Raw genomic sequence first — 13,090 nt, 5'->3', positions numbered from 1 at the left:
AACACAGCGGTCCTTGCGTCCACCTTGTCGTTTCCACCGTTGAACTGCCGGAAACAGCTAAAAAGAGACTCCACGGGGTCGCTGTTCAAGCAGCGTGTTAGGACGTACCGGAAGCTGTGGAAAGAATATGAAAGGGATTGAGATTATGCATACGGTTACTAATATTGCTATAAATTTTATATGTGAATAATAGACTTACTTTATGTTGTCAAGAAGGTACTCGGCGAGGGCCACTGTGGACCTTGTCGTCATCATAGTCGCCTCATATGTTTCTTTCGTCATACAGCGAGTGCGTGCACCATCGCCGGAAGTTCTTAGATGTTCCATGTACTCAACGAAGTCCACTTCGAGCCACGACAGTCTCTCATCATCTGTAGTTATGAAGGGCTGCTCCTGGTCATGTCGATCGGTCCACCCAGCAATGTTGTGCAAAGCATACCACTTCCCTATGGCTCTCATGAAGCGGACGGTCGCTCCACAGCCTTCGAAAATAGGCGCCCTTTCATGGCAGCTGGGGTTTTCTTTGAGGTACTCAAGAGTCCCAATAACCACTGGAGAAAATAGGAGTGTTGCTCTAGACACCTTCATTTTCTCGAGGTTGCTGGGGTCGACGTGTGCCCGTGTCAGAAACCTTACCGGCTTCACCAAAAGGCCACTCTGGATGTCGTATAGTTCTTTGAGGAAAAGACCCCCTTGGATCTCCTCATCTCCATCAAACATGCTTCTCTCCAGCAGATTAGTTCTCAAATTTTTGATCAGATGGTTGGGATCAAACGATAAGAATAAAGGGTCGTCTTCCCGAAAAGGATGTGCGATTACATGCTGCAGTGTCTTGTCTTCTGACATGCTCGTGAAGAGCGCGGCATTCGTCTTGTGGTTATCCGTGACAATCCTCGTGACGTGAAATCCAGCGTTCTCAATGGCCTGCATGACACTCAATGTCATTTTTTTCAGTTCGTCGTTCCTCAGGCATCTTGTGAAAAAATAACCGACAGGGATAATGTAGGCTGTCGAAAGCCCACGAATTACAAAACATAGCAGCCTGTTTGCTACTTGGGGCGTGCCTGAACTGGATGCTTCGGACGAGTCTATACCCATGTCAACTAGTCCGAAAATCTTGTCCACTTGACGGTCATACACGACTTTCTGCTGTATCGCCATCTCATCAATAATGAGAGAGCAGTGCCTTTCTTGGTCAATTTTCAATGCCCGAAATTCGGCACGTAGACGGTCTTTGATTAGAGTTGTGACGCCCACTTCTCCGGTGGAACGCCCAACAAACTTTTGGAGGGTGCTACGGCATGGCAGCTTGAACAGTTTCCGAGCCTTGACGTGCTCATATCCCTTGCTTGAGCATGCCTTCCAAAGGACGCACTCACGGAGAACATGCTCCTCATAGCTGGGCCTTGTTTTTCCAAACGACATTATTTGGTGTCTCACAAAAGTGGCAGTTTTGTCCCCTCGGTCTGCTGCAGCGAAGATGTTCTTGAGAGCTTGTACCGCTTTATTCTGCTCAAACTCTTGAACTTTTCTGCTCAACTCATCGCACTTTTCTTGAAGTTTCTGCATCGAGCAATTTAGTCTGTTCACCTTCACCTGCAAGCGGTGCGTGTTCCTTTTGTTTTCTTCAAGCATTGCGGCAACGTTCAGCACGGTTTGGCTTTCTTGATCAGTTGTTGTCGTCTCTTCCGATGATTCCGTCTCGGGATCAGTTTCAGCCGGGGGCTCATCCACTCGATCAGACCTGTCATCTGCATGTTGGCTGTCATTCTCATTGGCACGCTCCTGGTTGGAACGTCGATCTGATTGTGTTTCGTCGTTTTCTTGCCGACTTAGCTTTCTTCGTTTGGGACAGTCACCGCCCTGCAAGTAGGAGGGGTATTCCGGAAACACTGTGGGAATAGCGCTTGACCGGAGGAGCTTTCTCTTGCAGCCTTCTCGGTAGTCTTTATCAGTAAAATGGCGCGAGCACACGACCGACCTCGAAGCAGGTTGCCACGGGCTACCTTTAGCGGTGCCTTGCCTTGATATTCGCTTCAGCCAAGCCGCTCGCCGCTCCACGTTGCTTGGTATTTCAAAATAGTGGTCGCTGGGGCTGTTTCGGTCAGTCGACGGGCAAAGGGGGACACAACAACTTTTAGGCATGATGTGCGCACATGAACCGAAGAGGCTCTACAGTTCCTTCACGACATTGCAGATGTCAGTAAAAAACGTGACTAACCTTGCACCTGAAGGCGCACAACACAACGATGATAGTAGCACGTTGATGCGACGACGGACGATCCTTCACGGCGTTGAAGATACAGTCACGTAAACAGGGCGTAATAGCAGAATAAATAATAACATCTGAACATTGAGTAAAAACAACGATGACAGCAGCCCGTGGGCGCGGGAGAAAAACAAGGAAAAGCGGCGCTGAGAGGTCAGCACGACGGGAGAGCAAGGAAGAGCTCGCCGATACGGAGGGGACACGGGACGCGGGGCGTCGCGCTTTGTGGCGCCGCCCGGGAAAAAAGCGGCCGGGTCGAGAAACTTTGTCTTCACGGTCCTCCTATTGTATTCGAACCGGAGTGGGAGGCCGGAGAAGGGAGCGCGCGGAAAGAAGATCCAGCGGCCGTGACATGGCCGACGCGGGTCGCACAGCGGCATATCTTTGGGAAACCTTTATTATCTACCTGAGAGTCTGCTGATCTTAGAAATGTAGCCTAGATAGATAACAGATCTACTGGAAATGCACATCCAAGTGATGAGACGTATAAACTTTTGCGTAGAATGAAGCGATTTTGCATCAAATTCGGGACTTGAGTCTTTGTTGACGCACACGAAAAATCCACGGAACCCTAGCCATGAGGAGGCTCGCTGTAAACGGCATTGATCAGTTTTATTACATTGACTAAAACATGTTTCGGGTCAGCGTAATTCAGAATGTGAAACTGCTAAAGCCGCAGTCCCACTGCCCACACATCATACAAAAGACAGCGTTCGCTGCAGGCATGATGACAGAAATATCTGCGGACTACGGGGGAAGAATATAAAAAATGATTTAAAGGGACAATGAAGGCAATTTCGGACATCTTTTTGGCGATTGAACTGGGTTCCAGGCACGTCTCAGGCCACGTTGCCCAAATTTCATCCGAAACCGGCGCTTGTGTGCCGCGCAAATCAATTAATCAGTCGCGGTAATAATCATACCGGAATCGACTGGGGCGACGCTCCGAGAGTTGCGGGAGAAGCCAGGAGAAGCGGAGCTCACGTGACCGATGCGAGGCCAAGAAGCGTGACGTCACAAGAGACGCTTCAGCGATTGGTCGAAACGAGAGACGCGCCCTAGGTCACGTTTTGGTTCTCGATTTTTAGGAATACTGTTCTAATTTCCGCTTGAATAATCATGAAAAGTATAAATCGGACCGAAAAGAATTACTAACCCGTAAATAAAGCAGCATAATTGTTTTTTTCTTTGCTACGCTGGAAGCGAAACGGCCAACGAGCCGCTCGTTACCGGCTGGGTGGTCTCCGTCGGGTGACGGCGGAGGCCGCCACACACGTACTCCCGTTCCGTTTGTGTTGGGTTACTGAACGGAAGCTCGAACTCGCTCGCGATAGCGGCATTGCCGTCCATGTTGACAGATTCGACGAAACGAACGCGCCACCGCGCCACCCACCGCGGTAACCAGAATCTCGATCTCATAAATACTACCGATACCGACTATTCACACTTGACGTCACTCCCTACGTCACCTCCGTTTTTGAAGGCCGAGAAACGAGAATGGAGATGGTTCAGTTTCGGTTTCTTTACTTTTCTCGTAGGCACAGAAATAAGCGTCACAAATGGCTACAAAAAATTGGGCAGCATGCTATGCTCCCAAGAAGCATAAAAACACCATTTAAAAAAATTAAATAAAATCGTCTTCATTGTCCCTTTAAATTCTGACTTAAATTACTCCGGTTTTACTATGATGATTTAAATCGAGCCTTTCCCACAAAGATAATCCCCGAAATACTTTATTTATTTACAGCTTGTCTATTATTTGATACTTTCTATATGCCCTTGTTTTTTTGTTTTTTTTTGTATTTAAACAAGAACATTGTCAAGCTAAAAAAAAAAAAAGTACGTAGTACACTTACACAATCCTTTGGCGGAAATGAAAGCGTTTAGCTTTTATTTTTTTTTTCTGCGTCCCAATTTGTTTGTCAGCTACGTAATGTAGCTCCTGCAAACAAATATAAAGGCAAAAAAAAAAAAAAGGCAACAGCAAAACATCAAGAAAACTGATGTTCTATTGCAAACAAATCAAAACGCGAAAAACAAACAAATGCAGATTTTGTTCTAGTTTGTCGGATTAACATCAATAAAAAAAGTTGCAAATTAAACTGTACTTTAAAAAAGCTCAACTGTAAAGTTACCCTCCCTTCCGTATTGTTTTCCGTGATCGAACGGATTGATCAATTAATCTGTCATGTTGAAAAACAGAGCGATGAAAGTGATTATCATGCAAGATATGGATCTGAGTCACAGGTTTCTGCCAAATATAATTAATTTAGAGTCACTAGAATTTGTCGTTAACTCAGAAAATCTATACTAAAATTATTACTGATTAGATAATTTCAATGATTTACTAAAGTAAAGTGAAGCTCCTCCCACCTCTTTCCACTTTAGCGACACTACACTGTCCTCTAACAGAGAGTACGCTGGAGAGGAGGTCCCCTCCTTTCTAGCGTTCGCTCTGCTAAAGTGGAAAGAGCTGGGAGGAGCTTCCACTTTATTCTGAACATGTCACCGACGATAAATAGCTACGATCATGCAACCAGCAGAACGAGCAGAGCCAAACAGAAAAGGACTGAAGAAACAACAGAAGACATTTTTCTCAGGAGCTAGTACTCGTAAAAACCGCTTGGCGGTGTCTCGAGCGCATAGTGAGAGAAAAAAAACAAAAAAGGCCCAAAACAACTGTAAACATCATGGCGGACGTAAGTCATATGATTGTCTCACCTCCCTATCTCTGGTTTCCTGATGCATTACTCACCACAGCTAGTACGATTAGCCGATTTTAAGTAATTAAATAATATCACTATGGAATTGTACCAGCCAAATGGAACAAGCGTTCACATTTATTGTCCGCTACGAGCGATTTATCGGGACATCTTGGGAGTGTCATTTCGCACGCAGTGTGGATCGTCGTTGCGATTATCGGGTTTTCTGTGAATACACAGTTCCAAATGCTAATATTCTTTCTGCTATAACAGGAAATGAAGAAGCACCTTGTTCAGCTGATGTCTCGGTACGGTATTTTTCGGTTTGAATCTTCATGCCAGAAAGTGGTGCCGGTGATCGTGCGGTTAATTTTGCTTCATTGGCGATTCGTTCCAGAGTTCAAGGCCTTCAAGCCATCGTTTTCACGGACCGCGAGGGCGTACCTCTGATAAAAGGTGCATGTTTTGTTTGGCCATGTCGGCTCTATCGCTGTGCCTAACTGGCGTCTACGACTGGCGTTTTTGTCGCCCTATTCCGGCCATGTATCGGAAATGGTCCCGAAGTGGCAAGAAATGGCGTCACCGGCGTGTCATGCTGTTAGATAATAATAATAATAATAGGAGTTTATTTTCCAACAAAGTACAGGTTGGAGGGCGGCTTGGAAAAAAAGCTGTTAGCACAGCTTGACTGGTCCCAAGCCCCCACGACATCACGACATCAGCAGCGGCAGATCAGCGAAAAAAAAGAGAGAAAAAAAAAGATGAGAAAAGAAAATTAACATTATTTTTACACGGAAGAATCATTTGCACGTATATTAAAAACAAAGTCGAGCCGCAGTGTTTTCGAATGCAAACACATGAAATGCACCCACAGGAAAAACATACATTGCACAAAGCCACTCTCGTATAAGAAATACAACAAAACATTCGCATTAGGCATTAGAAATATACAACAAAACATTCGCACTAGGCATTAGAAATACAACAAAACATTCGCATTAGGAGACTCTGGCATTAGGACTGCGACAAATGTCACAGTCCTAATGCCCGAGTCTCACTAGAGCGGCAAACACAAACAACCGACACCGACAAGCCTCCAACACATGCAGCATGCTCGCAATGGCAGGCTTTTAGTCGTTCGGTGCTTGCGAAGTATGTACGAGTAATTGCAAGCCTGCAAAAGATACTCTCGGGTGCACGATGCTCGTGTTTGAGCATTGCCTCCTTTATTCTACAAGGCCTATCAAATCGTGAAAGAATCTGGTTTGCGGCTTGTCGCTCTCGGTTGTTTCTGTTTGTCGCTCAAGTGGGACCTGGGCGTAACAGTTAGCCGTAGAAGTTCTAGCAAAAAAGCGTGAGTGCCGCAGTTGTCGCAACGTCCTGGCTGTTGAAACTTCCGTGGACTGTCAAGCTGGAGACAGACTTGGAGCAGAACGGGCGTCTGTCACATCCACGACACCGCCAGGGTTGCGGTCGGCGACAGCATGACACTGCTATGACGTGATCGGGTGGAAATCGAGGGACCACTTTTGAGGGTCCGGTAAACACACCAGTAACGATGCGGAGCGCAAGTTCGTCTGCTTCTTGCGCACTGACGTCGGAACACTGAGCTTCGGTTTGGCTTTGATGAATGGATAGTGGGTAGACCTCAATGCTAGCTGCCACGCCGCAGCCCCAGCTCAAGAAGCAGGCGAACTTGCGTTCCACATGAGTTGAAGACAAACCAAGCATTTTTTATCCTCTTGGTGACCCATCCTGTCGGTGACTGCCTGTGTCAAAAGGTTTCGGTGACACCTTAAAGGGCCCTTGAAAAAAAAAAAAAAAAAAAAAATGTTTTAGATAGTCTGGTTGGGACACGTGTGTCAAAAAATTAGCTTTATGTGAAAAAAAAAAATTCTTTAGAGCAATATTGACGGCACGAGATGCGATTTAGTTGTTAGTCACCTCCTTTCCTCTTGTTTCCTTTGTCGACATTTCGGGCGCGTGGAGGAGAAATGGATCGGCTTTGCCTTCACGTTGAAGTGGATAGAACGAATGACCATCTCGTTGAGCGAATGACCATTGTGCGACGTTATGAACTTTGCGTGCGGAATTTCAAATAAATTTCTCGCCGTCAATATTGCTCTTAAAAAAAAAAGATATTTTTTTTTGCATAATTTTTTTTTTGACATGCGTGTCCCAACCAGGTTGTTTAAAAATTTTTTTTTTTTACAGGGGCTTTTTAAGGTTTTTATTTGGGACGTCATGATCCAGATTTACTTCGCCGGGATGTCACGAGTTGTGATCCTGGCTGCTTATCATAGTTGGGGACGACGAGTTCAATGGCCAGTGTTGTAAATATAAATGTAATGGTCTTATTAATGTAAATGTAATGTCCAGTGGTCTTGTAAATGTCCCATGTTTAAACCAACACTTTCACAGTTAACAGTCGACATCACTCTTATTTTCGTTGATGAAAGTAGAATTACTCCCACCAAAGACGTCATAGCGAGCATTTGGTTAATCATTGAAAGCCAATCGCAATGACGCCTTTGGTCTCGCACGTTGGCAGTAGTGTCCGAAAAAAAAATAAAAAAGACAAAACTAAAACAATCCCCCTATATGCTCATATAGGACTGCTAGACTTGGCCATTGCAATGTCTTTTTTCATAATTGGTGTTAAATGCTAGTGCATTGTTTGTGCCCTTAAAATACCCTCCTGACTGAAAATCGTAAATGTCGTTTTCGTTGCTCGCAGAGACTGTGGATGTGTTCTGAGCGTTCAGCTTCGACGATTCCGTTACAGCTTGTACTGAAAGTGCTCCAGAACATGCACTGAGGGGGAGTTTCTTGGCCACGGTGGGCATGGCGATGTCACAGGGCAACAAGCTTGGCCTCGGGAAGTGCAACAAAATGGTGTCCTCCTATGGAAATTACCAGGTACATATGCACACTGAAAATCTTCTGAGCATTCTTAGAATGAGTGCACCTATATACCAACTCCACTCAGTGATGCACGCCACTGCGGTCGGGCTTCTGTTGGTACTGCGGATCTGGTTTCTGCGCATGCGTAGTGCCCGCGCCTGGTGTGGGCAAATGCGGGCCTGTTTGTAAACAGTATGTTCGTGTTTAGGCATACTTATTCCAATAATCAGTCCAATGGGTTCTACCTCATTTAGTCAAGCTAGCCAATAATTGTTGATATTAATGTGGTCCACAGCGTCGGTGGAAGTCAATTCAACAAGCCGTCGCTCAATTCTGTCTGATCTTTGATATTGTCACAAGTGACAAAGGATGAGGCTTCAAATAACTGAAGAAACCAAACGTTTAATGAGGTGAACTTGTTCCCAAAACAAAATGGAGAAAGACTAGCGTCGCAGGCGTCAATGTTGGCGAAACAGCAGGATCGAGCGCTGGAGCAAGACTGACTGCGGCTTGCCTCGCGGAGCCCCTTTTGTACACGCGTGGGCATCTGGAACAATCGGTGTAGAAGGTTTGGCGCGTAGAACATTCTAACCTCGAATCATCAACACAGTTCTTGAATTTCAACATCACATGACAGAGTCAACAAAAATGTGTAACCGCGGCCAGGAAATGAACCTTGGCTTTTTGCTTGCAAGGCAAGCACGATAACCGTTAGGCCACGAGCGCGCTGCCTGCTTGGTCAGCTGCGCTCGCGGCAATATTCGGTTGCACCTTTAGGCACTTCCATGTAAGTGCTTCGTTCTGTGCTTAGTTTTGGAGAGCCTTTGTTCCCCAAAACTGCCACTGGAAGTAAAAGAGAGGTTCTTTAATTGAAGCTCTTTGTTACCGTACAAACCAACAAACATTATTAAAAAGGACAATAGAAATTGCACATAACCCTGGCATCTATTTGGATGGTTGAGTGTGTTGGTGTCTACAATACTAAAACTATAGAGGCATATAGAAGCCAACGCAGATGACACCATGTCGTCTATACTGTTTATTATGTGGATTTTTTTCTTTTTTCGTACTGCTTACATGCTGGCTGAAGGTGTTGCAGTCTACAGGCCATCTTAGAAAGAAAAGGGCAGGCCTTAGAGGGGGGGGCGGCCCATGTCCCAAATTTTTCTCGGCTTACGGCCGAGCAGCTGGTACAAGCCACATGCATTCGTCTTGTGTTCTCATAGTAATGATTTCATACCATTACCATAGCATTAAATATGCATAGAAAGCTATGTTGCAAGTTATTGCTGCGACCCAGCACCAAAGACACGCAACTATTTGTGTCTTTGGTGCTGGCACTGTGTATGAACGTAAGCTAAAATAAAAAAAAAACAGACATGATTAAAATAGCGCGAGCTTGACAAGGACAAAAAAGCACACATATGGCAGGACTGGAGCTGACTTCCAACTAAGTTAATTGCATCATCCAACCAAGCAGTATATACCATCGCCTGCAAATATAAAAAACACAAAAATAGTTATACATTAAGATTACATATATACCACATGCTTATCTTCAGATAAAAAGCATCAAGAAAGGATAATCCTTTGTCACTGAGACACATTGATGGCATGCTGACGCACTTGTCTCTTGCTTTTTTTGATAAATAACGTCTCTGTAATTTCCCTCTCTGTCTTGTGCTTTGCTCTCCAAGTTCACGCTATTTGAATCATGTCTAATACAAACCAACGCGGTATTTTAATCATGCCTAATACAAACCAACTAGCCCCATCAAAAGTTGTGATAAAAAAACAGCACCTTTCAAAGGCCCAGATTCGCACATGCAAAACCAAAGGTTTCCTTCTCTGCAAAGAAGTGTCAGATGCTTGATTGGCTGTCAGAAGCAAAAGGTATTCGACGACATTGCTATGGTGAGCCTTATAGAATTCTGTGAATATTGGTTACATGGTGAATAGACGATTTTGCAAGGTGGTCGAATCCCCGTGTAACCAGTCACAAAACAATGCCCTTTGGCGGCGTGCATGGGGCAGCCTTGGAGTGAAGTGGCCCTTATGCTTTCACAGCTATCTTTAGTTGAAGTTGATAGAACAATAAGTCAGTAACACTTTGAAAAAAGCTAGGCAAAGTTGGACACTTATGAGAAGTTTGCGGGTGGGGAAATTTGATGCCTGTAGCAGATGACGCGTGATTAGCAAGAAAATAGTGTGCTGTCTGGGTCACGTGAACAATCTTTTCATAGGCTTTTTGAGTGATCTGGAGTGCATTGAGGGGCAATGGCATTTACTGTTTGTCATATCGTTACCTTGGCTAATGCAGCCCCAGTTAGTCTTAACTAAAAACTAGACTTTTGAGCTTGCACAAAGATTAAGAACCAGTGGAGGTGTTGCATGAAGCATGCATATGATTTTCAAACTGTTCTCGTTAGATACGTCTTTCATGAAGCAAGCAGTATGCGGGTCTCTTTTATTCTCTTTGCATTCGTGAGCAAGGATGGAAAGCATGTCATTATTCCCAAAATCTTCCACTGTGCTCACTGGTGGCATTGGCAAATCCAAAATTGTTTTTCTGCTATAATGTTAGGATGTATTTTCTCTTTCCTTTTGAACATTTTACAGGTCGTCAGCTTCAACAGGCACCCATTAACGATTACCCTTGTCGCCAGCAGTACTGCAAATACAGGTGAGAAACTCAGCTTTGCTCTGCTATCTTGCTGAGCTATGTCCCGTCTCAGTTCATCTTGAGATTAGCAGAAACACGACTGCTCTGGGCGCTTGACTTGCTTAGAGTGATTTCTGCTGCTTTAAAAGGAGCAAAGGGTGGCTGTCAGTGGGCCCAGGTTTCTACATGAATTCTTTATGGTGTTTACACCTTCAGTTATAAGCACACTCCTTATGCCTGCATGATTACCATCTGGACCCAATCTCATTCTAAAGTGTGTTATTATTTGGCTATGTGAGCTGTCGTCTTGTTGTAGCGTTGGTACTTTCAGGACTAATACTACTAGGCAGCAAAGGTCAATGGCTTTTCTGGTGTCTTCTGTTGGGTGTTATAATCTGTTGCAAGGGACATGATGGACATCAATAGATGACTTGTACAAGAGTCGTAACTCATACTCATTTGAGTTTCCTTACCGAATTTGCGGAACTTGTCTTTCAAACTGGACAATAACTAAGTGTAGTCAGCAGTACCTTGTCAGTAATCATGATTGAACAATATCATGGGTGAGGCGTATGTTTTGGTAGGAGCTTATTCTTTAGAATTTTATTTATACTTACTTTTAGTGCACAAGATTCTAGGATTGACCACATGAATCAGATAAACCCCATAATTTTTGTGTTACAAGTATCGTGCATCAATAGACCTCCATTATGTGTAGAGGGGTGATGTTATGGTTACTAAAATCTTGCCTGCTTGCACTGCCTGGCTTCATCAGAGTTTGTTATAGCTTGTGTATATGAACTGGAACATGTAATTTATGTCTAACCAAGGTCTTTTACCACTTGGTTGCTAGGCATGATTCTGAACCTTGAAGAGGACCTTACTACCATCTCACAGAGCCTGCGGAGTGTGGTGGAGACTTCATAGCACCTGTGCAGAAACAGGTGACTGACGAGAATTGTTTATTGGTGATATCATCTCAACTCGAGCATGAATTTTGGGTCGAATTTTTAATTTTCTTAAAAAAATATACATCTTCTGGGACAATCCCTATACGCCTCGCAAGTGGGCTCATTTTCGCCTTTTGCGCATGAGAAAGGAAGTAGCGGTGATGTCAGAACGCCGAGCCCTGATTGGCTGATCGCGACCCCCTATCTCAGCGTCGTCTGCTCCTTTGCAACATCGTCTGCTTGCAACGTTGTCTGCCTCTGTCTTACCTTTCCTGCGACTTTCGGAAGTGCAGGTCTTTACGAGCGAGCTCGACTTCGCCTTTCAGAGAGGGCAGACGAAATAACTCTATCGGTACATTGTTTTTGTCTAACAACTAGCAGACGCGCATCAAGGAGGGAAGTCAAAGGTCTCACTGGCAAGGTGTCCCGAGGCGCCGAGGTTTGTTTGCTAAGAACCGAGAGTGAGCGTGTTAGTGTCCGCAAGTTCCCTCCCAAATACTTTTTTCCTCCTTTCATGTGCGGTGAAACCCCTCATTCTTTAACGGCGTCGGCGGGTTGGCGCAGTTAACGTCGTCTGCTTTACGTCTGCTAGTCAAAGCGATGGCTGCTTTACCTTTCCTGCGTCTGTCGGAGATTCACCGCTTTTTCACCGGCGAGAGTCACCGTTGCCTTCGGAAACAAGGAGATAACAAGAGGAAGAAATTGACTTCTTAATCTAAAATTGAGGTCAGCGATCAAAGTATAATACGGGAAGGTTCACAAGGGTCGCGCGGGCATCTTCCATTCAGCACGCCAGCCGGTCGTGGGCAGACGGTCGCCGAGTCGCGGAGTGCCTGCTAGGCCTAACTGTGGAACTCGCTTGGTCGCGTTCGGTGGAATCGTGGCCGTTGGAGCATTTCCCGGGTGTTTGTGGATCCAGCGTTCTGGTTCGTCGTGGTCTGTTTCAAGTACTTTTTACTTTTTTCTTGCTGCTTGAAATCGGGATGCGTGAGAAGCGCACATAGAAAAATAAACGTCCGTGGGTCGTCGCGACCGCGACGCTGTCGGCCGTGTTGATTTGATCGTAAGAAGTGCGTAAGACAGCTTCGGAGCTGTCGTAGGATTTCGTTGTAACCTGCGCAAAACTTACGAAAATTTCGTTTTGTGAATACGAATTTGTTCTTAAGTTTTGTCTTACGCACATTGTTGGCGTAAGATTGTTTCGTGAATCTGGCCTCTGCACTTCCGAAAGTCGCAGGAAAGGTAAGACAGGCGCAGACGACGTTGCGAGGAGACGACATTGCGAAGGAGCAGACGACGCTCAGATAGGGGGGTCGCGATCAGTCAATCAGGGCTCGGCGTTCTGACGTCACCGCTGCCTCCTGCGCAAGAAGCAGACGAACTTGCCCTCCGCATAATAAAAGAAAACGCAAACGGCGAGTTCGTCGAATTTTTTGTTCTCAAGTTATGGGCCGTTGAAGCGGCCAAGGTGGAAACTGACGTTTTTCCAGCTTATCGGGGTGCCATATTTCACCCCATCCCTTTTCCCTACTTTTTACGCTACATCAATATAACTTTTTGGGAACACTCTTGAGGTATGCTTATTTATGCTAGTTAAGCGTCT

The 13,090-nt window shown here is 45.2% G+C and overlaps 1 protein-coding gene across 1 annotated transcript; it reads left to right on the top strand.

Annotated features, from left to right (window-relative positions):
- The first annotated feature begins 4,938 nt into the window (after positions 1 to 4,938).
- On the top strand, positions 4,939 to 11,517 carry LOC8029458 (ragulator complex protein LAMTOR3). Its single transcript, XM_029980304.4, has 6 exons — positions 4,939 to 4,968; positions 5,245 to 5,279; positions 5,369 to 5,427; positions 7,757 to 7,890; positions 10,495 to 10,558; positions 11,391 to 11,517. The coding sequence occupies exons 1-6, from the start codon at positions 4,960 to 4,962 to the stop codon at positions 11,462 to 11,464; spliced, it is 375 nt and encodes a 124-aa protein (XP_029836164.1). The 5' UTR covers positions 4,939 to 4,959; the 3' UTR covers positions 11,465 to 11,517.
- Positions 11,518 to 13,090: the final 1,573 nt, after the last annotated feature.

Source organism: Ixodes scapularis, unplaced genomic scaffold, assembly GCF_016920785.2.
Source record: "Ixodes scapularis isolate PalLabHiFi unplaced genomic scaffold, ASM1692078v2 PGA_scaffold3__209_contigs__length_174095766, whole genome shotgun sequence".
Classification (NCBI taxonomy): domain Eukaryota; kingdom Metazoa; phylum Arthropoda; class Arachnida; order Ixodida; family Ixodidae; genus Ixodes; species Ixodes scapularis.
This window is presented reverse-complemented; position numbering and strand designations above follow the sequence as displayed.

Excerpts from the sequence above, each read along its gene's own strand:
- LOC8029458 (XM_029980304.4), top strand. Across the intron at positions 5,280-5,368 it reads CTTGTTCAGCTGATGTCTCG|AGTTCAAGGCCTTCAAGCCA; the intron begins GTACGGTATTTT and ends GATTCGTTCCAG. Across the intron at positions 5,428-7,756 it reads GGGCGTACCTCTGATAAAAG|CTTGTACTGAAAGTGCTCCA; the intron begins GTGCATGTTTTG and ends ATTCCGTTACAG.